Below are 26,526 nucleotides of genomic sequence, written 5' to 3' on the forward strand. Positions count from 1 at the left end.
GTTTTGGAAGAATTTGGAATTGGGCCCATATATCTGAGATGGGTCCGATTAATATACAGTGAGCTAGTGGCACGAGTCAGAACGGGAACTAGCATTTTGGAACGATGGCGACTGAATAATGGCACCAGACAGGGATGCCTTTGGTCCCTGATGCTTTTCATTCTAGCACTAGAACCCTTAGCAGTGTATTTAAGGCAACAATATGGGGAAGTGGGAATCCGCACAATGGGAGGGCAACACTTAATATCGATGTATGCAGATGATATGCTACTGTACCTATAATACCCGGAAGAGAACCGACAATTCATCCTGGAGGTTATGGAGCGTGATGCTAGGATGTCCGGAATAACAGTGAAACCTAAAAAGTCTAGCATATTCCCCCTGGGGAGGTACGTAGGAATGCTGGAACACAAACTGCCGGTATTACCGATAAAGTGGGAAACCGAGATGTTCAGATACCTGGGGATAGGCGTATATCATGATACTGAAGACGAACATAAGCAAAACACTGTAAAAGCGGTATCAAAGATAGAAAACAGCATGACATTTTGGGACAAACTACCATTGACTACGATGGGAAGAATGGCGCTATTAAAGATGGTGGTGTTGACCAGGCTATTGCACTATTTTGCTAACGTCCCACATATAATACCTAAACGATTCTTCTCCAAACTAGAGTGCATATACAGGGGGTTCATCTGGCATAACTCCAGGAATAGAATAGCATTGTGGAAGTTATAAAACATATGAGCAGGGAGGCATTAGATTGCCAAACTTCGAAGTATACTATCTGGCCAGTCAACTCCAATACGTAGCAAGGTGGTTATCAGAGGAACACATACTTGAGTCGAAGTTGTTCAGTGCCAAAAGTGCCCCTTATTTCTTGAACAAAACAATGTGGTTGCCAAAACAACAAAGGGCGGGAGGTGGCAGATTACTAGACCTGGGAGCGAAGATGTGGCGATGAGCTCCACCAGGTAATGGGAGACCCGTACCAGTGTTCCCCGCAGATACCGTTGGTGGCGCTAGAGGGAGTAGATGACCAAATCAGGCTGAACAGGAGGAAGTGGGAACCGGCAGGCATAGCAACAATCTGGGATGTGTGGCTGGACGGGAAGGTTAAGGAGTTTAGTACACACTGGTGGAGGACACAGGGTTGCATCAGGGACAGCATATTACATACGTCAGGCTGGTGAGGAGTATAAAAGGTACGTGGTCCAATGCAGTTTTGGTCCAACAGACAGATGCAATAATAGAAACATTCTATGTGTCTGAAGAGGGCCAAAAGGTCTCCCGCATATACGAGCTGCGGATGGATAAGGTAGGGAAAGGGGTGGTCCAGACGAGACTTAACTGGGAGGAGGATGTGGGGGAAGCAATGGAAGACTGGCTGTGGATCAGAGCGCAAGGATACCACAAAAAGGTGTCGAAACGCACGGTTGCAACAGATTAAGTTGTATGTCGCCCATGGGGCATACATGACCTCCAAGAAAATCGCTACGTTTAACCACGCTGGTTCACAGACATGCCCGAAATGTGGGGAAGGGGATGCAGGAATGGAACACATGTTCTGGTCATGTCCCGAAATAGGCGAGTTTCGGAGGGAGGCAGCTCAAATCATGTCGAGCAAAGCGATTAATTTGGATCTGAGCTCTCCTTGGGGAATGCCTGTTGGGAGGGGGCGGGGGGTACTCCAGGCCTTGTAGAGCTAAACACTTGACCAAACTCAAAGAGCTGGCATTTATACTTGCCAAACATAGAATAGCAATGAGTTGGAAAGCACGGAAGAGACCACCGGGGTAGGCCTGGTGGCAAGATCTTAAGAAATGGGCGAATGTTGAAACCATGGTATGGCAAGAAGCGGTGGGAAGAGTGGGGGGGGGGTGGAGGAGGCGGATACACTGGTCGCTTGGAGAAAACTGGTTGCGACATTGTCTGTCAGACCGAGATAGCTTGAGGGGAGATAGTTCTGAAGGGGAGGAGTAGCGGAGGACACATTTGCAGGGGCAAGAGGAGGGAGAGCGGAGTGGGCTGTAGGCTGGGGGTGGAGGGAGTTTGGTGAGTGGGGGTAAGTGGGGAAAAAAGCGACATGGAACTGTACATGAAAATCGATACATGCAACAGTTTATTGTGCTGTATGGTTGACCTGTTGGAAAACTAATAATTTTTTTTTTAAAAAGAAAAAGGAAGCCATGCACTCTGACAGTTCACAGTTCAGTGGGTTCAATACTGGTCTTTCTGTGGTAGCAGCAGCACAAGTGCCCTACATAAAGGGTTAATTGCCTTGGACATAGTCATTAGAACAACAACTTTGTCGAGTGCGTGGTACTGCTGGCTGTTGATGATACATGGAATTTGTCTAATGACAAGTCGCAACATGAAGGGCCTTGAAGCAACCTACTTTCAGTACAGAGCAGAGCTTTGCAGACGTCTTGGAAATAAACAGTGTTAGCAATTTCAAATACATGTCATTTTGTCATTGATCAGGAAGAAGTCTACGATGTCAGCCATTGCTTGATGCAGAGTTTGTGCCGAAGAATCTCTTCTTGCCAAAAATATGGGAGTCAACGTCTCACCCCCAAGACTTGCGCTGTGGGGCAGCAGACTCGACAGAACATTATCTGTGCATAGACATTTGCGGAATCCAAAGGTACTTCCTGCAAGTTTTCTACTGTGAGTTCATTGAAAGTCCCCCTGAAACCACGCGTTGTCATGGGAACATGCCAGAGCAAGACAAAACTGCTCAGGAAACGACAAAAGCGACTCAGACTATTGCCAAATGTGTCCAGCACCCCTAACACCACAACCAAGGAAGCAGCTGGACCCTCTGTTGCACAGCCCGACACAAGCCAGCCGCAAGAAGATCAATGCCTGCACGCAAACCCTGACCCCCAGGGACCTTGGGAGACAGGCGAGACCAGGTGACGGATTTCTCTGGTTCCAGGAGTACATGGCACAAGGAAATGATGCCCAAGAAAGTACAAAATGACGACATGAGCATCCTGTTTTCGTCCCCTGAAATTCATCAGAATTTGCCCGCGCTGGCAGCTCAATCCGGAATTAAAGAACTGAAGATATACAGTATCATACCTCAAGATGCAAGTTTGAGTGCAAAGCAAACTTGCAAATTGGATGACCTGCAATAGCTAATCTCTGGGTAAAAAACTCGCATATTGGTTTATTTTCAAGAACACTGATTCAAACTATTGACAGTTTACGCATGTGAGCATGTGCTCAAAATCGCACAGTCCACAGCGGTTTGGGTCAAGAAGCCAAGAGCAAAGCTATGCTGGTTAATTAATTGCTAATGGATTCTCAAAGGATCCTTTGTCGTATTTGTCGTATTTTGAAGCTATCGTCAGTAATGATTATCAGTTCTCCAGCATGGGGTCTGGCATGGATTCACATGCTCATGAATATTCCCCATCAGGCTGGTAATCCTCGGTAAAGAAAAGATTCAGTTTTGTTTCTGAAAGGTCTTTCTACTAATAACCAATCACTTGTCTCTGGGTCATACTGCCCCCAGGCAATGACTGCCCTCTAGCAGCCATTTCCAGATTTTTACCGCACGTTCAAGTGTTGGGAGTCCTCGTGCTATAGCTCTTGAGCTTTACTGCGTATTGCGTTTTTTCAAAGAATTTTACTCTAATTTTTCGGTCAATTCGAGCCTCAAGCTCCACCAATTCTTCTTCCGATTAACAGGGACCCGTTTCGGAATTTTCTATGCCCCCAAGGGTGAATTTTCATCAGGTTTTCACTTCTTGGAGGCTTCTGGAAGATCTTTGCGTGGTCATGGCCCAGGACAAAGGAGACATGTCGCCTGTTGGATCCAAGCTGTTTAGGGTCTGCCCTGGATGTGGATTACAGAATCTCTTCAAGGAAGATGAGCACTCCCGCCATTGGTTCGGGTTCCTCGGCTGCCAGGCAGGGTGTAATGTCACAGACGCCATCATCCACGAGCCAGCGCTCTGGCTCGGTGAAGAGGAAGTCGGTGAACCCGGGTAAGCTTTGCAAGACGCCCCGGTCGATCCCGATGGAGACAGACAAGGGGGGGGGGCAAGGCAGTGACCCTCCCACTAAGGTGAAGGCCTCAGACGTGCCCAAGGTCCAGATTCACCCGGCGAAGGAGTTGTGGCGGCCCTGGCAAAGCCTGTGGAGGCTACCCCAGTGAAGACTACCTCTGCGCCTAGAGTTTCCCTGCCACCCAGGAGGGAAACTTCTTTCCAGCCTATCAATAAGGCCCCTATGAAACCCCGGGATGAGAAGGAGGGGGGGGGGCACAGAAACCCTAACAGATACAGATACCACCTCCAAAGATGAGCTGGCTGGCGTCAAAAAGATTCTGGACAAGAAGTTCGAGGAGGCCAGGTCCTACGGGTGGGATCCCGACGAGGCGGACGTAGAGAGCAACGGTGGGGCCGACGAGGAACCGCTGACCGTGGAGGAAGCGGAGGACCCGTGCCCCAGCCTTCACTCCCGTCGCAGCGATGCCACAAGATAATTCAGGAGAAATCTTGATGGCTTTGCAGGCCCTGTGTACGGAAATGAGGGCAAGGTTGCCCTTACCACCAGCGGACGATCCAGCGGCGCCTGGACCGTCGGGGAGTTCATCGAACAAGCTGAGGCAAATCCATCCTCCACCTCCCTTCCAGCCTTCACCCCATTCCATCCTCCGAGGGATGGAACAGGGAGGGGAGACGGCAACGACGGGGACGGACGACGACGGTGGAGACAGGATGGATCTCCCATCACCCCCTGCCCGGGATTTCCCCGCCCAAGGAAATTGTCTCCTTTCACGCCATCACCGCCAGGGCATCAGAGCTTTTCCAGCTATGCCCCGAAGAGCAGGAGGAGGAAGGGTTCCTCTGCCAACAACGGGAGGCCAAGGGAAAGACGGTCCTCTCAGTCCCTTTACTGGACGACATCTGGGACGAAGGACTGTCCCTTCTGAAGAACTCGTCCACTGCCCCTGCGAAGAGGGACCGCAACGAGAAGTAGTACCGGGTCCCGGACTCCACTCCTATGTGCCTCAGGGAACAGCAGTCCCCGGATTCAGTGGTCTCAGCGGTGGCCAAGAAGACATCGGCATCAGCTTCCACTTCCCCGCCGGACGCTGAGGGGAAGAAGCTTGATGCCATGGCACGGGTCATCTCATTGGCAGCGACGACCATCAAGGCGGCCGCGCCCTTGCGATCGTGGCGCGCTACGACAGGGAGCTGTGTTTCAAGATTGCTCCCATCCTAGACTTCCTCCCAGATGACAAGAGGACACAAGCCCTTGAAATCCTGCAGGAAGGTGAGGTGGCGTCGGACCACGACATCACGGTGGCCACGGACATTGCCGACACCGGCTTTCCCCAGATGGGCAACGGCGTTTGCCTTTGCCGGCGCGGTTGGCTCAGGGCCACCAATTTCCATCAGGTCGTGCAGACCAGGGTATTGGACATGCCCTTTGACGGAAACAACCTGTTCGGCAAGGCAGTGGACTAGTCACTGCAGGTCATCAAGGTGGACACTGAGATGGACCAGGCCTTGGGATCTCTCCGACAGCTGTCCTTTCGGACTCCCGGAGGCAAGCAAGGTGCCTCCAAAGGATTCAGCAGCAGTTCCGCGTCGTACCGCCAGGCGGCCCGCTCCTTTTCGTAGGACGCATACAGAGGCCGCAGTAAGGCCGGAGGACACCGTCGTCAACAAGGAGGCCAAGGTGGCAAGGCCTTGGCGAAGCAAGACTGAACCGGCCATGATGTCGGGCCCCCACCCGAGCACCCCGTTGGGAGGCCGGCTGGCAAATTTCATCAGCGCGTGGGAGTAAATCTCCACCGACCGTTGGGTGCTAGATGCCCTGGCCCACGGGCACACTCTGGAGTTCCAAAGAAAGTGTCCCTGTCTACCACTCTGGGCCAGGAAGGAAAACCATGTGCCACAGCTGCTTTTGGAGGTACGGGAAATGCTAAAAAATGGCGCGATAGAACTCGTCCCGAAGGGGCTCCTGAGTATACTTGCGGTACTTCCTCGTCCGACAAGACCGGTGGTTGGTGGCCCATCCTAGACCTTCGCCGCCTCAACAGATTCATCAAATCCCAGAAGTTCAGGATGGTCACCCTTCAGCACGTGCTAGGACAATTGGAGGAAGGTGACTTCCTGTCGTTGCTGGACTAGGAGGATGCTTACTTCCACATCCCCATACGCAAAGGACGTCGAAGGTTCCTATGGTTCGTGGTCCAAGCGTGCCACTACCTGTTCAAGGCCCTGCCCTTTGGTTTGAAGTTGGTGCCAAGGGTCTTCAAGTGCCTGGCGCCGGTGGTGGCGCAGCTGCGCCTGTAGGGGATCCACGTATACCCCTATCTGGACGATTGGCTCATCCGAGCAAAGTCAAGAGAACTTGCGTCGATCACAGCGAAGACCGTCGGCCTGTTCACGGAACTGGGATTCTCGATCAACTTCGCAAAGTCCCACTTGGTACCGTCGCAGGATGCCCTGTTCCTGGGAGCCAGACTCGACAGTGGCACAGCTGGCTTCACCGTCAGAGAGGACAAAAGCCATCCTGGGCAAGGTACAACGGCTGTTGAACATGGAAGTGGCCAGGGTGAGGTCCATCAAGTCCCTGCTCGGCATGATGTCATCGTGCATCTACCTCGTACGTCTGTGCAGGTTGAAGATGTGGCCACTACAGGAGTTCCGCGACGCCCGTTGGATGCAAGCGGCGGGCAGCTTCGAAGACAAGATCTCCCTCAACTAGACTTTCTGCCAGGCGATCCTGTAGTGGGGCACCCGCGCGCGTATCTAGCCGCAGGCATGGACTTCCAGACCACGGAACGGTGACGACGGACGCCTCCCTGGAGGGATGGGGGGTGCACACCGGCGATCTCCACGCAAGAGGCATTTGGCTCCTGGGAGAGGTCACTACACATCAACGTCCTGGAGCTCTGGGCCGTGTTCTGGGCCCTCAGGTCTTTCCTGCCATTCCTCAAGGGCAAGGTGGTGAGGGTCTTCACTGACAACACCACCTCTGTTCTACATCCGGAAGCAGGGGGCACCAAATCCCCAGCCCTATCCAAGGAAGCGCAGGATCTGTGGCACTGGGCCGTGGCCCAGGGGATGTTCCTGGTACCCTTCCATCTGGCAGGAATAAAGAACACCATCACGACTCGCTCAGCAGGGAGCTGCGCTCCTGCCATGAGTGGGAGTGTGGAATCAGAAAAAAATACAATATTACGGCTGTTACACTAAGCAAAGGAAAATACACCGACACAGGCTTATAAAGATTCCCAGAATCTTTATTACAAAACTGAACAGTATTCAACAAAGTACACAAATAGCTATTTGGCCGTCAATACATCAGAGACCACCAGCAGGGTTCAATGTGAGCAGTGAGCAGAATTTACTAGCTGGACATCGACGTATTTATACAATTTGTAAAAATTATGTCCAGCCTCTTACAAGTTAATACATTGGGCTAGGGTCGCTTCCTAATTTACATATCGTGCATGCGGTTTTACTTTTGAATAAATTTACTAACACACTCTGTTATTCTTTAATTTAACTTTACACTCTTTACATACTGTTTTAATACAGACCAAATGTTTCGCATATCGTATTTGGATAGCATTACTGTTCTTGTATTCTTGTAGTTTCACATTGCTGATTCAAATAATCTCCTGCTCCCGAGGTCAACAAAGGACAAGGTGTACATGACCCTAACATGTAGCCTGAAGGCAGGTTGGACATTAACTCTCCTACAGAGGTTGAAGAGGTTCAGGCAAGAACAAGAGCACACGAGACAGCCATTTTAGACTACAGGGTGACTTTGTACAAAACCCCAAAATGGCGGTTCTAACCTAAAATGGAAGCTTGATTCACTTGAGGTCACAACCTTGTAATACAGATTTCCTCGCAAAGCGACTGGGCATAGGCCAACATATTCGATGAGGACGAGACAATATTATATCAGTTCTAACAGGAGCTTCGGCAGGATCTGGTGGGTCTCCTATTCCGACTATGAAGCAATCCCTAGATCGATCTATACGCGACGATGACAAACACCAAGTGCCGGAGGTCCGCCAGCAGGTTTCCCCAGCCGGGGAGCATGGGCGCTGCGTTGCCATTCCCCTGGGACGGCCTGTTCCTGTAGGCGTTCCTGCCATTGCCGTTGCTGCTGCGACTCATCGGTCAACTCAGATGGTCCCGGTGCAGGATGATCCTCGTCGCACCGGCGTGGCTGAGGCAGATCTGGTTCCCGGACCATCTGGACATGTCAGCGTCCCGCCCAAACCCCAACCCCCGCCCCCCCCATTTAAGCTGCTGACGGACGCGGGTCTTCTCGCCAGGGAAGGAGGCGCCATCCTACATCACAACCTGGGTTGTTAATGTAGTTATCGCTTCAGTTAAGGTTCCATTTTCGGCATCATGAGAAGGCATGTACGTACAGCAAGAAGGTCCAACCTTGGAGCACACACAGGGCATCCACCTCCTTGCAGTGCGCCGGGATATCGTACTCTCTGAAAAAAAAATGGCAGCTCCCTGATGCCTGTTTTCGCGTGTGTTTAATGGACGAAAACTCTGGTAAGGTGCATAGGACATTTTTCTAAAATCGAGCGATTTAGGCTTAAAAACACATGGCCGACCCGTAGGGGCAATAAATCTTTTACCGAACCATTCCTTTAAGGACCTTCTTAGGACTGACCAGATGTTAAAGGAGATTCATCCACAATTACTCCACCATCACCTTGTGTCTTACTGTTAAGTTAAAGCATGCAGAGCCCCGAAAACTGTGCTGGCAGAAGGGAATATGATGGTGTGCAACATCCTGTGGGGGCCGGGGGTGGGAGAGAGAGAGAAAAAAAAAAGCACTGACAATGAAGTCTGCCATAGGAGACCTGAATTATCTTGCAGGAAGAAAATGTAAGTTCATCTCTGACCATTCACTCCACCCTAGGCTGTTACCAAGCAGACCCTGTCCAGGTGGATTATCCTCACCATTACTGAATGTTATCGATTGGCGGGTAAGGACCCTCCTAAAGGGTTACAAGCTCATTCCACTAGGGGTGTGGCTACTTCAACAGCCCTACAATGAGGAGTTCCAATTAGGAATATTTGTGATGCTGCCACATGGGCTTCTATCCACACCTTTAACAATTACTCCCTGGATACGATCCATGGTCAAGATATGCCTTTGGTAAGGCGGTTCTTTATTCTACCATCTGATTGGATACTCTAAATTCTTTTCCCTCCTCCATTTTCTGGTACTGCTGTTGGAGTCTATCAAAGATGTGGAATACGCTGGAGGACACAATCCAGTCGAAGAAGTTACTTAGCTACTGGTAACGTTCTTTCGATTGGATGTTCCTCCAACGTATTCCACATCGCCCTCCCAGCCTGCCCCTCTGGAGAAATTCCTATGCGATTGCAGCTTATGTTTCTGCAAGGCTATGTGCAGTCAAGCAGGTGTTGTATTGGTGCCACACGTTATGGGGGAAAAAAAACATAAACTGAGGCTACGGAGGCCTTCGAGGGACTTTGACGCAGGATGCATTCTGCCAAAAAAGTTTCCGAAGTACACAGCTGTGGACATTACATGTCAAAGATGTGGAATATGTTGGAGGAACATTCAATCGAAAGAACGTTACCAGTTGGTACGTAACTTGTTCCTCTCACTCAAAGGCATATTTGTTATAATCAAAAACACCATCCTCCTCTCGTTTGTGTCAGATTATGACTTGCAATAGTTGTGAAAGATAAAAATGAGGTGAAAGTGACCGGCCACTGCACTGCATTGCAGGACTCTCTGAAGGCTTTGTTAAAGGGGTCACCTTTTTGTAAACTATAGTGACTGACTGTATTGACACATTTTTATGATTTTCTTTTTTTTTTTTTTTTTTTTTTTTTTTTGCTGCCAGAGTTTAAAATGCTGTAAAAAACTGTTATATTTGGTTTAGGTTTTTGTTTAAAACAATCATTTAAAGACATTTTCTTTTAAATGTACTTTGTTCCAAAGAATGGGTACTGAAATCGTGTTTCAGGTCCCTGCTTTTATGCAGAGATATATTACGTGATTACAGTGTAGTTGCCCATGGTGGAGAAATATAATGAGAACTAGTATGATCAAGTGTATTCTATTTGACAACTGGGTAACCTAAGAAATGCATAGAGGTCGGGGACTAGTGCTGATAATGGAAGGGTTTCCCACCTATAATCTTTTGCACATATGTTGCTAATGTTTAATCAAATGTTCCTGAAATCCACTGCCAACTGTGAATTAAATTCATGCTTCCCTTCATTCCCCAACTGCTCGTAATAAAATACACCACATATCTGGATGGCCATATGAATGGCAATGTAGCTATATTGATTACATTTACAACACATTGCAGTGAAAGGTATGCCTCAGAATGTGTACTTTATCTTTGTGCCTTAATGCACAAAGTGGTTGGATTGGTACGTCTCATGTTCCAAAATTACATACCATGGCAACCAGATGGTTGACTAATGGGGGTGCTCACATTAAATTGCTCTTCATATAGCAAGGTCTGATGCATAATGCCTTAGAACCTACCAGTACTAGAATAATTTGAAATGTAAGATCATTTTAGTAAAATTGTTTATTGGTGCATTGGCCACCTTGAGTGTTCCATATAAACCTAAACTTTTGAGTCTTGAAATAGCCGCTTTTTGTGCTGATACTGGCGCAATATTAGCAACCTGTTTACCTTCATTGGTTTTCAGTTCATGTATTTTCCCAATGTTCTCATTTTAGTGCAAGTTTACTGCTCCCTGGGATCTTTCAGCAGCCATCAAGATCATTAACGTATTTTGGCTTTAGAAAGGGAAAACGAAAAACCGTAAAATCTGTTGTCAAGAGGTTTCTAAGATTGCACTGTGGACTTTGGCTCAGAAAAAAGGTAACTAACTTTCTTTTAAAAGTTAAAGTAGTTTATGACCCATATCCTGTTTCAGCCTTTAGCCTACTGATGCTGAGGTCAGCATTGCGACAATCTGAGTTTAGACTGTTCTAGAAGATCCTGCCGTACTTTGTGATTACTTGTAGAAAGCAAATACAAAATGTTGTTTGTACACAATTCAAGTGTAATCATATACTGTAGAACAAAGTCACGGGTACAAGCTTTGCCAGAGAAAAGGGCTGCATCAAGTATGGGGGCTTAAATCCATTTATCCCAGAGTTTCCCTGAGGTTGTGCAGAAATCCTGTAGCTCATTCTTTGAGGTCTGGTATACCTTAAAATACTGCTAATTTAGGAGTTACTTCTGTACCTGACCAAGATGAAAATAAGCCACAATTCTAAATTGTACTTTATTAAAATTACAATGGGAACAGAGCAATGGTTGGCAGATCATGAAATTCTGAGACGAGACAGTCCATCATGGCTTGTGGATCATTAAGTAAGAGTCCTTAATTGGTAGGCCAGACCCACCACCCCAACCAAAGAAAGAGGTAACTGAGGAGGAGCCAGCAATGTGCCAGAGCAAGATGCTTTGACCAAATGTAAATGTGAGATGCCGTACTTTCGCTACTCCCCAAACAAGTTTGAGGTATTATGTTGTGGTGCTTTAAATCCGTGGGTATAACTGTAGTTGCAGTGACTCGGTATGTGGGGAGTTCAAACATTCATGTTTAGAGTCTACTTTTAAAATGGGTGATGTTGAGACAGAATATATTCACTGGGAGCCTGCTCTGTTTGGTAAGTGTGCCGACACATTCTTATTGTCCCATCATTAGGTGCTGCATGCACAGGGTCCTCAACACACATGTAAGACTGTTGGGTGATTTAAGATCTAATTGGAAGGAGAGGAGGGTTCTCCAACCGGTGAGGGTTCAGATCTGGCTATATGCATGGAAAGGCTGCATTTGCACGTAGTCTTTCATCTTTGACTCACTGACCTGGGATGTTTGTGGGTAGAACCATTATGTGAAGAGATTTGATCGGGTCCTTTCCACATAGGCATGGGACGCAACAAAAACATTTAATGGAGAACTACCTGATGTAAAGAAACATGACAGACTGCCAAATGTGAGGTTGTGTGTATATTTTTTACTCTATTTACTGGAAACATGGAATGATATTACTGATGGACCCCCATTAGTAGAGGCTGCTGCAGATGGGACAGAAAAAGTTATCTGGTATGTTTACGGGTTTAATGGATGGCTGAATAAGCAGTATTGTTCACATACGTATGCCATCAATGACGAAGACAAAAACCCTTCTTTTCAGAGATGATGAATTAGTAAACTGGACTCCTAATATTTGCTATGCTTTGCTTGGGGGGGGGGGGGGCTGCAAGTGAACTTAAGACAAACGTAGAGATATGTCTGTGCCAGCACAGGTGCCTAGGGAGCTAGTGGCAATTTCCTTAAAGGAGACATTTAAGTATAGATTAGTCTATGGAAGGAAAACCGGGCAGGTTCTGTAAAGATTTTTATTTTCCACTTGTTTCCGATTACACGCATTGACTATAGTTTTGTAAGAGATGGCCAGCTCTATAGATTCTACACACTGCAGTATATGACATGGGTGATATTCTACCATTCTCTGGTTAAGCTGGGACAGCTTTCCACCATGTTAACTTGGAGCAGAACTTTGAGAGATGAAGCACTTTAGGAGGACCAATGAAACCACATTGGTTGGAGATTTTTCCATGGCCCTCTGGATTGTGATGCAAAACCATCTGCCCTACAAGCAAGATGGATTTTCTAACAAAATGAAGCACCACACTCTCCAATAGTGGTAGCAGTAACTGAGCTTAAAGGAGGTTGACTGGTACCAAAGTACAATTCCTCCCCATGTTTACACCCAGAGATTAATTCAGTTTAGTATCCGAATGTGAACATCGAATATCTATTGGGTTAAACATAACACATAGTAGTACACAGCAAAGCATCAGAGACGGGCCCTACCCACTCCCAAGCAAATGTAAGCCCCATAATTTCACGGCAAAAAATAAATACAGAACACAGAAATTCTGAATTTCGAAGTGCTCATAGCCACCCAATTATATGTTGGGGGGGGTGAGGTAATATAAATTATAAGGGGAGCATGGGGGGGGACTGCGTGGGGGTCTCCCCCAGCATATAATTGCAGTGACATGTGCAGGGGAAAAAAATTAACAAATTAACATTTTCGTGTTCAGCATTTTTCGGAATAATCCCACAGATCCTGAACGTGGTACCTGTATTGTACTAAGTAGGTACAATACATTTAAGGCTAAGTGGTGGGAAGAAAAAGGGAATCCTGGATGACCATAAAACACATTTACAGGGCCATGTTCTGGGACCAAAGCACCACATATGGATGCTGGCAATAAATCCCTTCACTTCTAGTACATAGCTGAAATAATACAAACGTGCACCGAACACTACATGTAGCACCTTGAGCGAGGAAACTGCATTAAGTTGGCCACCAATGCTCCGGGGGCCAACAAAAGGTAGGATAGGGTTAGTCTTCCAATACCAGACCCAGAAGGTCTCATTACACTCACAGAAATACTATGCTACAAAATATCCAACAGTTATATAGAGTAACACATTCCTATGAACTGAACCATGATGCAGAGATTTAGGAGATCGGATTGCTGCTGCCACTAAAACCAGAATCAAGCATACAGCAGCCTGTAGCTCCCACAAGGCCCTCAACCCTGCGGAAAGATATGACAAAGTCCTTCGCTAACCAACCATAGGGATATGTTCCCACCATACCATTACAATGTGCACTGACCAATGCTAGATCTGTCTCTGCACACATCCTCAACATCCACGATCTCGTCACCACACAAAATCTTGATATCCTAACCACAGAAACCTGGTTACAGGCAGCTTCCGGACCTGCCCTATCTATTGCCCTGCCAACTGGATACACCTCTTCCATGCTGATAGTGAACACCAGAGGTGGGGGCGTAGCACTCATTGCAAGGGACACTAACCCATTAGAGAACTGAACTCCTCCCGGTCTTTCAAATGCGACATCCTGTCAGCCAAACTGGCGCTCTGAGACTGTCACTATTACTCTTCAAACCATTTACAGAACCCCAGGTCCTGCACTGTCCTTTGAAGAGAACCCCCTACACACCCTGGGTGTCCACATCAAGCCCACTTCTAAAACGATTCTCCTGGGAGACCTAAACCTAGAACTTAATGACCCTGATGATCCAGCAGCCTCATCGCTCTCCTGCATTTCCAACTTTGTGTCGATTACCCCCTTGACTGGATTGCTGACCTCAATTCCAAGGTATCTGTCCTCACCAACAGTCTTTGTAGGTGGTCTGACATAACATTGTGCAGATCTCCATCGCATATGCTGAACACCCTACTACCATCCCCATCCGGCTGCCCCGTACCTTGGCCCGCAGCTCCAAAAACCTCACAAAGGAACGCTTACATCCCACGCTCAGCTCACTCCTAGGTAAGCCCTCTTTGCTAATGACCATTGCAAACCAGTACGCCAAAGCCTTAACTACTACCATCGACACCATAGCCCTGCTCAAGCCATGCAAACTTAAACCATCAGCACATAGAAACTCGTGGTTCACCTCAGAACTTCACACTCCATACCAACAAACGAATAGCTGAAGCCAACTGGAACAGAGCACCAGCCGAAGCCAAAGAGGTACTGTACATGGTAGCTGCCAAATGCTAGAAAAAGGCAATTTTCTGATGTATTGTGACCTCCCATGCATTCCTCATCTTATGATAATTATCCTTCCAGCTTCAGCTGCTTCAGAATTCTTTTTCAACTGGGTGCGCTGTGTGCCATCGAATCGAGGGCCTCCATTCGACTGTCAACGTTATGACCAGTATAAGTAGCGGACGCAGCGACAGGGGGCATGGCCTGCAGCCAGGTAGTAAAGCAGCTCCTCTCAATAGCTCCTGCAAGATCCTTCAACCGACTACGATTTCAGTACTGTAAAGTAGCGTTTTGCTTACAAATTACACCCATCTGAAGTGGAGCATACCGAGACCGAAACGGCGAGCAGCAGATGTGTTGGCATAAATATCGACCCCAGAAGTTGAAACAAACACCCCCAAAATGGTGGCCGCAACATGGAGCGAGTCCAGTAATCGGGCCCAGTCTGCAACTCATCGGGGACTGATGGCTGTGGAAACATAGAGCCTGAGGCGTGCAAGCCCCCGTACCCTACTACTGGCGAACCAGGCGGATCCTGTGGAAGCTGGTGGCGGGTACGCCTACAGCAGCGTGATTTAGCCCAGAGCCACCGCAGACACTGCAGGGGCCGTGAACCAGAGGACCCTGTCCCACCTCATTTCTCCCCAGTGTCGGTCACTGCGGAGGAGTGAGGGAGCGTGCCCGGGCAGCCTGGGCGAGAAGTGAGAAGACTGCAGCGATACCCACAGGGAATGTGGATAAAGCTGGGCAAGCCGGGACGGGGCACAGGAGCAGGCTAGATGGCAGCATGATTAATACTGCAGCCTCCGCCCCTTGAGTGCGGCCCGAGACGGCCAAGAGGAAGCAAACTACTATACTGGGAGGCAACAAGGCCATATCTATCCAAGCAGGAGCTGCTGGGTGTCCCTGAGACTGCGGGAAGACTCCCATGAGTGCTGGGACTTAAAGAACCTGGAGTTAGTCGATCCAGAGCCACTGAAGGACCGGGGCGCATCAGATGCAGGCCAGAAGCAGCCCAGGCAGAATAGGAAGGGCCAGACCTGATGCAAGTTAGCACTGGTGAGCACTTTGTATATGTGTATATATATTATATTACAAACAAACTTAAAGTACATTAGCGAACAGGGGGAGGGCCTGCCACTGTACTTGCCTGGTAGTGGCCCACATCCACACTTCAGCCACCACCACCATAAGTGACTGGGCAGACACAGGCGCGGCCCGCAGGAGAGGACAGCAAGTGGGCCGTCTTTGCAGTCAAAATGAGTGAAGACTGAGGGAGTGGAGGCACCGAGGGGACATGGCGATGGCCCGGTGAGAGGAGTGGCAGGGTTAGCTGGTACTCGCTCAATAAGGATAAGACCCCAGCTGCGGTGGGACATGGAGCATGCTTAGAGATTGCTAATCAGAAAAGAGTCCCAGGACCCACACAAGATGAAAGGAAGGCAGGAAGAAGGAAAACACTCCCGGTCGATGTGAAGTGACCTACAGCAGTCAAGGAAGCCTGATGAGTACACTGCTTCTAGATGGCAGAGAAAGGCCGACAAACAATCATGGAGGCCTATGCACAAATAGATGGTAGTTTGAAACCACAAGGAGAACAAGCGGGGACAACCTCAACACAGCAGGTGACCATGCAAAAAGGCCCGATACAGGTAGCCATAGCAGTGCTGAAAACAGCATTAGAGTACAAAATTGATGCAGTCATAGTAGACGTGGGCCTTCTACGACAGGACTTAAGGGCACGGGCGAAACACCTAGGCACAGCAGAACTAGTGCAGGACAACACGACAAATATAGCTAACACCCGGACTCAAGTGGAGGTCCATATGGACAAGGATAAGACTCTAGGGCGGGACGCAGGAACAGTATAAGAATACTTGGACTCCTTGAAGGTGAAGAGGAAAGAGATCCTACTGAATATGTAGGGAACATGCTGCTTTAGGAATTTGGTACAGGCACGCTAAGCCAGGGATTCACGGTTGAAACGGCATACAGATCGCTGAGGAAGAGGCCTCCGCCGGATGCCCCTTCAAGACCGATAATAGCCAAAATCCTGAATTACAAGGACAGGAAGAAGATCCTTGCTTTTTCCAGGAAAGGGGGAACCATTACGAGAGGATCCTCGAAACTGGCAATATACCCGGACTACATTGCCCTGGTCCAGAGACGAAGAGCGATGTTTGGCCTGACCAAAGAATGGCTGAGAAGAGCGAACTTAAGCTATATATCAATATACCCTGCTAAACTGAAGCTATTACACACCAGGAGATCGCCCTTCTTTGATAACACGAGGGAAGTGCAAGCTTGGATGGATGCAAAGGGAATACCTCAACTTCCGCATAGGAATGATGATGCACCATAGTGGGACGACACGAAGTGCAACATGAAACAGACACCAAGGACTACCTCACATGAGATGGCCCTCAATGTGAGGACGAAAAGACATAGTGAGAAGTCAGGTGGGAGCATGAGGAACAGGGGACACTGCAACAAAAGCAGGTGCCCACAAGGCGGCAGCCCTGGCAATGGCCACATACCCAAGTTGAAACTTCATACGTCAGTTTCAAGACATCAGGCTGATGTATGTTGCCGATGGAGGGGAGATGTGGACAAGGGAAGCAGCTGGGCCTGAGCGGGAACACTACTGCTCGGGCGTTGTTTGGTAAAGTTTTGTTGGGTTGTTATGGAAGCAGGGGGAGAGGAGTAGGTAAGAGGTGGACAAACAGACATGTGGAGGGGGGGAGGGCAGTTGAGTTACCAGACAAGTGGAACCACAAACACAGACACCGGGCAAGAAGCGCACAATAGTGAAATGTGATAGTAAATTAGACCAAAGGAGTGCAATGGCAAGTAGAGTAAGGGCACCATGTCATGACGGACACTGTAGATCATCAAAGCCCCAGCCCATGAAGAGTAAATTAACGCATATTGAGATACTGAGCGGATTGACAGGGCGGTGTGAATTAGTAGGCCAGAATATGAATTGCTATATTGGGATATAAGGGCGTTAATATGCTCCCCTGGAATGTGAGAGGCCTAAATAATTGTTGCGACTGTGAATTTGGGCTTACTTGTCTAGAAAGAGCATCCAAGTAGCAATGTTGCAAGAAAAGCACCTAACCGCAGACGGGCTAGACTAGCCAGGAAGTGGGGAGGTAAGCTATACAGCTCACCTTTTTTGGCATTATCAAGAGTGGTCCTTGCTCCGACAGACCCCTTCCAGCTGCTGGTGTTTAAGAAGGATGACGAGGGAAGAATGGTTGTACATGGATGGTGGAAAAATAGGAATGTCTGTTTTGTAAATACATATGCTCCAAACCATGACGCCACAGTGTTCTTTAGAATGTTATATTCCAGGCTGTCCACGTAATGGGAGGCAACATGGGTGTGGGGAGGAGATTTTAACTGTACCCTTAACCTTGTGATGGATAGATCGGACACTAAACACAAGAAACTGATGCCGCCAGCCAAAACCATTACCGTCCTGCTGCGAGGCAGAAGACTGGTGGACATATGGAGAGAGAGAGGGGCATGGGGTAGAACGAGGCTGCTCACACGTCTGCGTCTCACTCGTGGTACGCACGCAAATAGATTGCATGTCCATAGAAATTAAACTTTAGGTGACTTTAAGCACATAGAACATAAGGCTATAAGACTACACCCCACTAACAGCGGTATGGCAGTGCATGGTCCAGCGGCCCCGGATACCTACCAGCCGTCGAGAGCGGAAGTCTTGAAGAGTTGAACAACGACCACTTGAGAGACCAGATAACAGTACTTCACCATCAACATAGACAGCGTAGCAAAACTGAGCACTGTATGGGACACATTTTAAAGTAGTAATACAGGGCAAACTGATGGGGGAAAATGGGAGGCCTTTGTTTGAAAACGTTAAAGGCCCTGAAGGAAATTGAAAATGAGATGGCAAGCGCGGAGAGTGCAGGAGGAGGATCACTCGAAGTCGGGGCAACTGATAGAATTGAGACAAAAATGTATGTGAGAATGGGAAAAACTGGGACGCCTAGACTTTTTGCGAAATGGTCCAAATCTGCTCGCAGACAAACCAGGCCGGCTGCTGGCATGGCTATGTAGGTGTGGGAAACCAAGGGTCTGATTCAATACCATCACTGACACACAAGGGAACCTACTCAGGACCCAGGTTGAGATCAATTTAGTGGTTTCTAGATTCTATGAATCCCTATACACTGGTGAGGCAGCGGAAGGACAAGGTGTAGAAGCATTGTCCCTAATAGACCTGCCGAAACTTGGGGCGGACCAGATTGGGGAGTTAGACACGGCACTGACGCTAGTGGAAAGCGAGGTGATAATACAGCTTCCTTCTTCCAAAACCACCGGATCAGACGGACCTCCTGGGGAGTTTGATAAAACATACGTAGAAATATTAACGCCCAGACTGCGGAGTGTCTTTACAGAGGCATTCAAAATGGGAGTATTTCCCAGCAGCATGAGGGAAGCAACTATCGTACCAATCCTTAAACCAGGTAAAGCACCACAGTATTGCACATCATATAGACCTCTCTCAATGGTAAACCAAGATTGCAAAATCTTGACAACCGTCTTAGCAAACAGGCTAAAGTGGGTAATAGGAGATGTAGTACACACAGACAAAACTGGATATGTTCCAGAGCGGAATACTACTTGGAACCTCCGGAGGTTACTCCACACAATAGACCATACTAATCACCTGTCGGTAGAGTGCGCAGTGGCTTCATTGGACACGGTCAAGGCCTTTGACCCGGTCTGTTGGGAATGGCTGCTGGCGGCTCTGGTGCACTTTGGAATAGGTAACACCTTTTTACGATGGGTAGAACTGATCTACACGGCACCCATGGCCCGGGTGAAACCGGGTAGACCATTCTCTGAAGCATGGTAGGTACGAAAGGGCACTGGGCAGGGCTACCCACTGTAGCCAATGCTGTATATCCTGGCATTGGAGCTGCTGGCTGTTTCTTAGGAGGGAGTATGAAGCAGCAGGAATAGCATTAGACTGGGTGGTACAACTGGTCTCTCTGTACACGGACGATATGCTGCTGTATGTAAATAAACCAGAAGACAACTTACCACACCCGCTGGACATTGACGAGTTTGCTAAACTATCAGGGATCAAGTTGAACCAGGAGAAGTCCTGCTTGTGGGTCTTGGAGGCCTTGATGTGCAACACCTTCCCCTATTAGGCCTCCGATGGGAAATACCTTCTATTTAGGCATCAATGTGTGACATGACCCTGCAGCCTCAGCTAACAAGAACATGCAGGAAGCTATGAATAATGTGGTAACTCTGAGGTTCTGGAGAAGGCTGCCACTTGCAGTCGCAGGGAGAGCAGCTCTCCTGAAGATGGTTATACTGCCTGCATCCTATACTGCTTCGTCAACCTACCTTATAATCTTCTGAAAACTGAACGCGCAGATGAGAGATTTTGTGTGGGAAGGGGGAGGAACAGAATTGCCCCGAGCACTATGCAAAGAGACTATGCGGACGGAGGAATGAACATGCCCCATTGCGAACATTACTATTTAGCAAGAGGAAACATGGTCTCTAGATTGTATGATCTGTTTTTGGCCAGTTTGGGAGCATCTGAACTGAAAGTGTGTAGTAAGTGGGAGGTAGATATAGGAAGAGTCCTTACAGACGTGGAGGGGAAACAAACATTACTCTACACCTGGAAAGTGTCCAGAAACGCCAAATCCAAACAAACCCAATTGTATGTCACCCACAGAGCATACATGGCTCCACACAGCCTGTCCCTCATAGCCGAAAAGGGTGACAAGACTTGCCCAAGATGCACTTGGGTGGGAGCAGACTTGATGCTTATGTTTTGGGAGTGCCCAGTAATTCGGAAATTCTGTGGGGCAATAGCGAAGAAGGTGGCTCGGGGAGGCATTCAGATGCAGCAGTGGCCTCTGGAGGATTGTTTGCTGGGATTGTTTCCAAGAGGCAGGAGACATGATGCCCACATTACCAAAATGAAAGATCTGGTTTGTGTATTAGCGAAACACAATCTCCATGGTGTGGAAATCTGCTGTAGGCCTTAAACCAGAAGCCTGGTGGGCGGACTTATGGAGATGGTCATTAGCAGAGACAGTAGTGTGGCACAAAGCACTGCATGGGGGGGAATGCACAAAAGAAAAGAGAATTAAAGCTTGGAAAACACTGACAGGGTGCATGTTCGCCCCTGAAGTTGACGATCCTCCTTGAATGTATAAGCTTGGAAAGAGTTGGGATACAATTGCTGGGAGGAATACATGCAAGGGGTGGCTATCTAAGAAGGCTGACTCACTCGGTGGATGCCAAAACTGATATGTGCCTGTATTACTATATTGACATGGTGAAACTTGTCTGTATTTGGTTGTTTAATAAATATAAAGAAGCAAATACCGCAGCACCACTTGGCTTCAGTTCTGTTTTCCGAGCTAACGCTTCGAAGAATTACAGCTTGCTTCAGTACTTCACTGAGCTTCATCAGCTATTTTCAATCAACAGAAATGTCTTTGCCGTCTGCTCCATCAACGCATAAGACTTGCTTCAAGAAGTGCCAAGACACTGGATCGAAGATGTTGATCACGACCACAACAGCATGTCTGGTGTTTTGGTATCGGTCACCGAACCTCAGACTCTAACTCCTGTCAGGCGATGACTGAAAAGGCTCTGAGGGAGCATAAAGGTCAATTAGCAGTGCATACGTTGCCTTAGAAGTCTCCATGAGTCGGGAAATTCTTCTTGACGGAAAAGATCTAAAAGATGCCGATCGAGAAGTCGGTCGCCATTCTTCGTCGTCTTCATTGAAGGCCAAAAAACGGCCTCAAATGTCACCTTCGACCTCTAGTGATTACTCGGCCGAGGTAAACACTTGTCCAACTAAGTCACTCCCCAGCTAAATGGGTTGGGTAAATAAATGCTCAATGTCTTCGAGAATGGGGCCCAACCCCCTTGAAGGACAAGCACCCCTGTCGTCGATCTGCATCAAGACAACAAAGGGAAGTCGAAGACAAAATCATTAAAATCTTTGAATCCGAGCCATAACACAGAACTGCATCAAACTCTCAATCTGAAGAGAAACAGCTGAGGGCTTCGACAAGTCAGGAATCCAGTCCATCAAGGGTTCCTCCAAAAAAAGCATAAAAAGTCGACTCGACGCCCTTGCTAATGCCATTGTCGACGTCGGTGTCGAAGTGGACTGCGACCAAATCGACTCCAACTACGAATTTGTTGTCAACCATTTCTTCAAAGTTGACGAAGCCAATAGTAACTCAAAAGATTTTCAAATCCATGCCAAAGAGACTTTAACCTCAATTGTCTATGAAGACAATGGCTGATGGGGAGCAGATGCAAGTGGATCTAAGTCACCTGGCCTAAGCCCCGCCCACCTGGTGCCTTGCAGGTTGCCGCTCTTTTCCCCCACTTAGCAAGCCCCGCCCACCTGGTGCCTTCCAGGTTGCCGCTCTTTCCCCTACTTAAGGAGCACTCCAACCTCTTCTTTTGCTGATCGGGAGCAGGTGCAAGTGGATCTAGGTCAAGTGGCCTAAGCCCTGCCCACCTGGTGCCTTCCTGGTTGCCGCTCTTTTCCCTACTTAAGGAGCCCTCCAGCCTCTTCCTTTGTTGATGGGGCATATGTGCAAGTGGATATAGCTCACCTGGCCTAAGCACCACCCACCTCTTAGTCCTGCCTCTTCCTTCCAGCTCTTAACTCTTAGATCAAGGGCGTCTCTCGCCCAGGCATCGGAAGTGAAGGGCAGACAAAAGGGCAATTCCTGTTCGGACTAGGAGGACCCAGGGCCGAACCCCCCCCCCCCCCTGCTCAGACAGCAGGTAAGCATGCACCAACTTTGTGTTTACTCCCTCTGTTCCCACAGCCCATCCCTGTCCCCTCTGGTGTTCCGTGTGCCCCCCCTTTCGCTTACACAGGTGTTGCCTGTTTTGCTTGATTCTACCCTGCTCCCCCGCCCCACTCGCTCCAGCCTACTTCTGCAGGAGTCTGTCCTGATACATTCTGGTTTCACTAACACCGTTTTATGGCCAATGCTCAATTTGACTTTCTGGTCTTCATTGATTCACGGTGCGTCACCCTTTCATACTGGACTTCCTTTGCATATTGTATTCATGGTGGCCCTGAATCATGCTGTTCCCATCTTCTTGTATCCTGGCTTGCAACATTATGTGTTACTGACTGCTGCAATTGTATTCGCTCTTGTATGATAGCAACCTAGTCTGTCGCCTCCTCCCTTTTACCCCCCCCCCTCCCCCTCCCCCCAGCACTATCTGAAATATCGTCCGGTCTAGTACGATAGTCGCTTGTTTTGTTCCTCCACTCCCTTTCTGCACCCCTCCACCTTTTGTTTTCTCCAGCTCGACCAGAAATGTTGTCAGGCGTAGTACGGTAGTCACCTTTCTGTTTCCATTTCCTTCCCACTCTCCCCCTCCCTCCCTTCCTTATCTATGTCTTGGCTCTTCCACTATCTGAAATGTCGTCCAGCCAAGTATGATAGTTTCACATCCTTACTGTTCATGGCCTGTAAGAATGTCATTGTATTTTCCCTTGTTCCCTCCTTTGCCTTAAAGCTCTTTGAAACGCATTGGGTATAGGTGCTATATAAATAAGTCTTCAGATAAAACACCACCATTTGGGTTACAAGATGGCACCCCTAATGTGCCAGAGTAGTTAATTTCAGAAGAGTCTAGATTGAAAGACTTTTATGATAACCTACAATCAGCCAGTGGTATTAGATACCTCTCCCTAACTGGAACATCCAATCGAAAGAACGTTACAGTTGGTAAGTAACTTGTTCTTCGAATGGATTGTGTCCTCCCACGTATTCCTCATCTTATAATAGACTCCCATAGCAGTGATAAATTTGGAGGTGGGAGTACTAGTTATTATTTTCATGGATGGAATGAAACACCGCCTTGGCAAATAAACCCTCGTTGGAGGAAGAGGCATCTAAGCAATAATGCTTGATGAAGGTATGCATTGCTGCCCATGTTGCAGCTGAACAACTCCCCTCTTCAGAGCCGCAGAAGTAGCCATCCCCCTAGTGGAATGGGCTCGAATCCCATCTGGGGAGTCCTTCCCTGCCAATCCGTAGCACTCAATTCTAGCCAGAATGATCCAGCGGGATATGATTTTCGTTTTTGTCACCGCTAATCCCAATTTATGGCCTGTATAACCTACAAAAAGTTGGTCATCTTGACGTAATCCTGACCTTCTTGAAATGTAAAAACTGAGAGCCCTTTTAGGGTCCAGTCTATGAAACGTCTCCTCTTCTTTGCCCAAATGAGGAGGAGGATAGAATGTTGGTAGTGTGTGTATATATATGTATATGTATATGTATATATAATTTTATTTATTTTTTTTTTTTTGGTGACAAATGGAAGTCAGAAACTACCTTTGGTAAAAAGGAGGGTTTAACTTTAAGAATCACCTTGTCCTTGTAAAAAGTAGTATATGGAGGTTTACATGAAAGCCTGTAGTTCACTAACCCTGCGGGCTGATGTTAAGGCCACAAAAAGGGACAGTCTTTAATGTTAGAAGCCTCAAGGGACAAGAGTGCAGAGGCTCAAAATGTATAAAAGTTAGAAACTTAAATACTAGATTTAAATCCCAAGTTGGGACATGAAAGGGGACTGGTGGGTACACATTAGTGAGCCCTTTCAGGAATTGAATTATAAACTGAATTTTGAAATAAGAAACCTCTTCCGAAGAGCTCTTGAAAATGGACAGCGCCGCTAGATATCCTTTGATTGTTCCGATCTGGAGCCCCAGATTGCCTAGATGCAATAGGAAAGAAAGCACCATTGGGGTGCCACATTGAAAAGGGTCCACATCCTTATCTTTGCACAAGTTACTGAACTTGTTCCAACGACACTGGTACAAGGATTTTGTTGCTGGCCTTCTGGCCGAAAGCAAAATATCCATTACGTCATCTGGAAGATCCCAATCCTTGTATCTCAACCTCTCAGAAACCATGCATGACGGTTGAGTGTCTTGACCTCTGGATGGAGAACTCGACCTTCCTCTTGCGAGAGAAGATCCTCTCTTTGTGGAAGACTTATTAGAGGGCAGATGGACATGTCCAGAAGGTCAGGGTACCACGTCCTCCTGGCCCAATCCGGGGCAATTAGGATCATGGTTTTCCTGAACTTTCTCAACCTCCTGATTACTTGAGGAATCCAGGGGACTGGAGGCTACGCGTACAGAAGTGGAAACTTCCAGTCCACCACGAACGCATCTCCTAGAGCTCCTCTCTGAGGAAATTCCCTTGAGCAGTACTGTTAGCACTTCCGGTTTACCGTGGTCGTGAACAGATCCACTTGAGGGGTTCCCCAAAGGGCAAAGATCTCCAGAAGGACTTCCTGAGCTAGCTCCCACTAGCAGGAGACTGTGCTCTGCCTGCTCTGAGCATCTGCTGCCGTGTTCTGGTCTCCGGCTAGTTGAACTGCCGATAGATTCCTTCTCGTATTGCCCAGAACCAAAGCTGCATTGCCTCTCTGCACAGTGGTAGTGACCCTACTCCTCCTCTCTTGTTGAGGTAGTACATGGCCACCGTGTTGTCCGTCATTTTCAGGACATTCTTTCCCTGTACAGAGGGCAGGAAGGCTTTCAGCGCTAGTCTGATTGCCCTCAGCTCCAATAGATTGATGTGTAGTTCGGTCCCCGATGGAGACCAACGACCGCTAATTGTCAAATCGTTGGTATGGGCTCCCCACCCTGTGAGTGAGGCATCCGTTACTACTGTTATCTCTGGCCATGGTTGCCAAAAAGATTCTCCCTTGAGGATGTTGTTGTTGCAAGCCCACCATAGTAGATCCTGAGCGACTGCGCTCGGGACTTGCAGAAGATCCGACATATTCCCTGAGAACTGAGACCACTGAGTTCTGAGGGCCCATTGAAGGGATCTCATTCTCAACCTGGCCTCTGGCACCAGAAAAATGCAGGATGCCATGAGGCCGAGCAACCTTAACAACCTTAGAAAATCGGAGGCCGGCAGATGCTGGGCATTCTGGAACTTTGTTACCATCTGCAGAATGTGGTGAGCTCTCCCCTCGGGAGGCGAGGCTTTGCCCGAGGAAGTGTCCGAAACTGCTCCGATAAATTGAAGCTCTTAGGATGGGATCATGTGGAACTTCATGAAATTGAGGGAGAAGCCCAGTTTGTGAAGGAAGTGACAGGTGATGGATAGTGTTCCTGAGCTTGTTCAGGAGAACATGCTCTGATCAATCAATCGTCCAGATAGGGGTAGACGTGAATCCCCCCTCTCTTCAGACTCGCTGCCACAACCGCCATCTATTTGGTGAAAACCCTCGGGGCGGAGGTCAACCCGAATGGCAGAACTCGAAACTGATAGCGAGAATTGCCAATCTTGGGTGTTTTCTGTGTTTGGGATGGATTGGCACATGAAAGTAAGCATCCTGAAGGTCCAATGATACCAACCAGTCTTGGAGTTGGAGAGCCTGAAGGATCTGAGAAAGGGTTACCATCTTGAACTTGTCCTTCCTGAGGAACTTGTTCAATTTTCTTAAATCCAAGATGGGTCTCAATCCTCTGTCCTTCTTTGGGATGAGAAAGTATGGGGCGTACCAGACCTTGTTCCTCTCCGCTACAGGTACCTGTTCTATTGCACCTTTCTCTAGCAGGGTAAAAGTTTCCTGCAACAGGAGCGGATCTGGAATTTTGACAGTTGGTTCCCGGTGGATGGTCCTGAGGCCCTTTTTAGGAAGGGAAGGCAGTAACCTTGAGCTACTCTCTCCAGTGCCCAAGCATCTGAAGTAATGCCCTGCCATTCTTTCAGATGCTGAGAGATTCTGCTTCCCAGCGGTGTCTTGTGTAATAAGGCCTCAGAGTGATTTGGAGGCAGCTGCAGGAGCGGCTGAGGGCAAAGA

The 26,526-nt window shown here is 48.2% G+C and overlaps 1 protein-coding gene across 1 annotated transcript in view; it reads left to right on the plus strand.

The window, feature by feature from the left end:
* The window catches only part of MRPL35 (mitochondrial ribosomal protein L35), a gene marked incomplete at its 5' end in the record, with an annotated part of 244,742 nt that overhangs the window by 200,968 nt on the left and 17,248 nt on the right, over positions 1-26,526 (plus strand). Inside the window, one exon of the mRNA XM_069632174.1 lies at positions 10,753-10,897. Coding sequence (XP_069488275.1) covers positions 10,753-10,897 — 145 coding nt within the window. The remainder of the gene's footprint in view (positions 1-10,752; positions 10,898-26,526) is intronic.

Source organism: Ambystoma mexicanum, chromosome 6q (assembly GCF_040938575.1).
Source record: "Ambystoma mexicanum isolate Mex_15411 chromosome 6q, UKY_AmexF1_1, whole genome shotgun sequence".
In the NCBI taxonomy this organism is placed as follows: Eukaryota; Metazoa; Chordata; class Amphibia; order Caudata; family Ambystomatidae; genus Ambystoma; species Ambystoma mexicanum.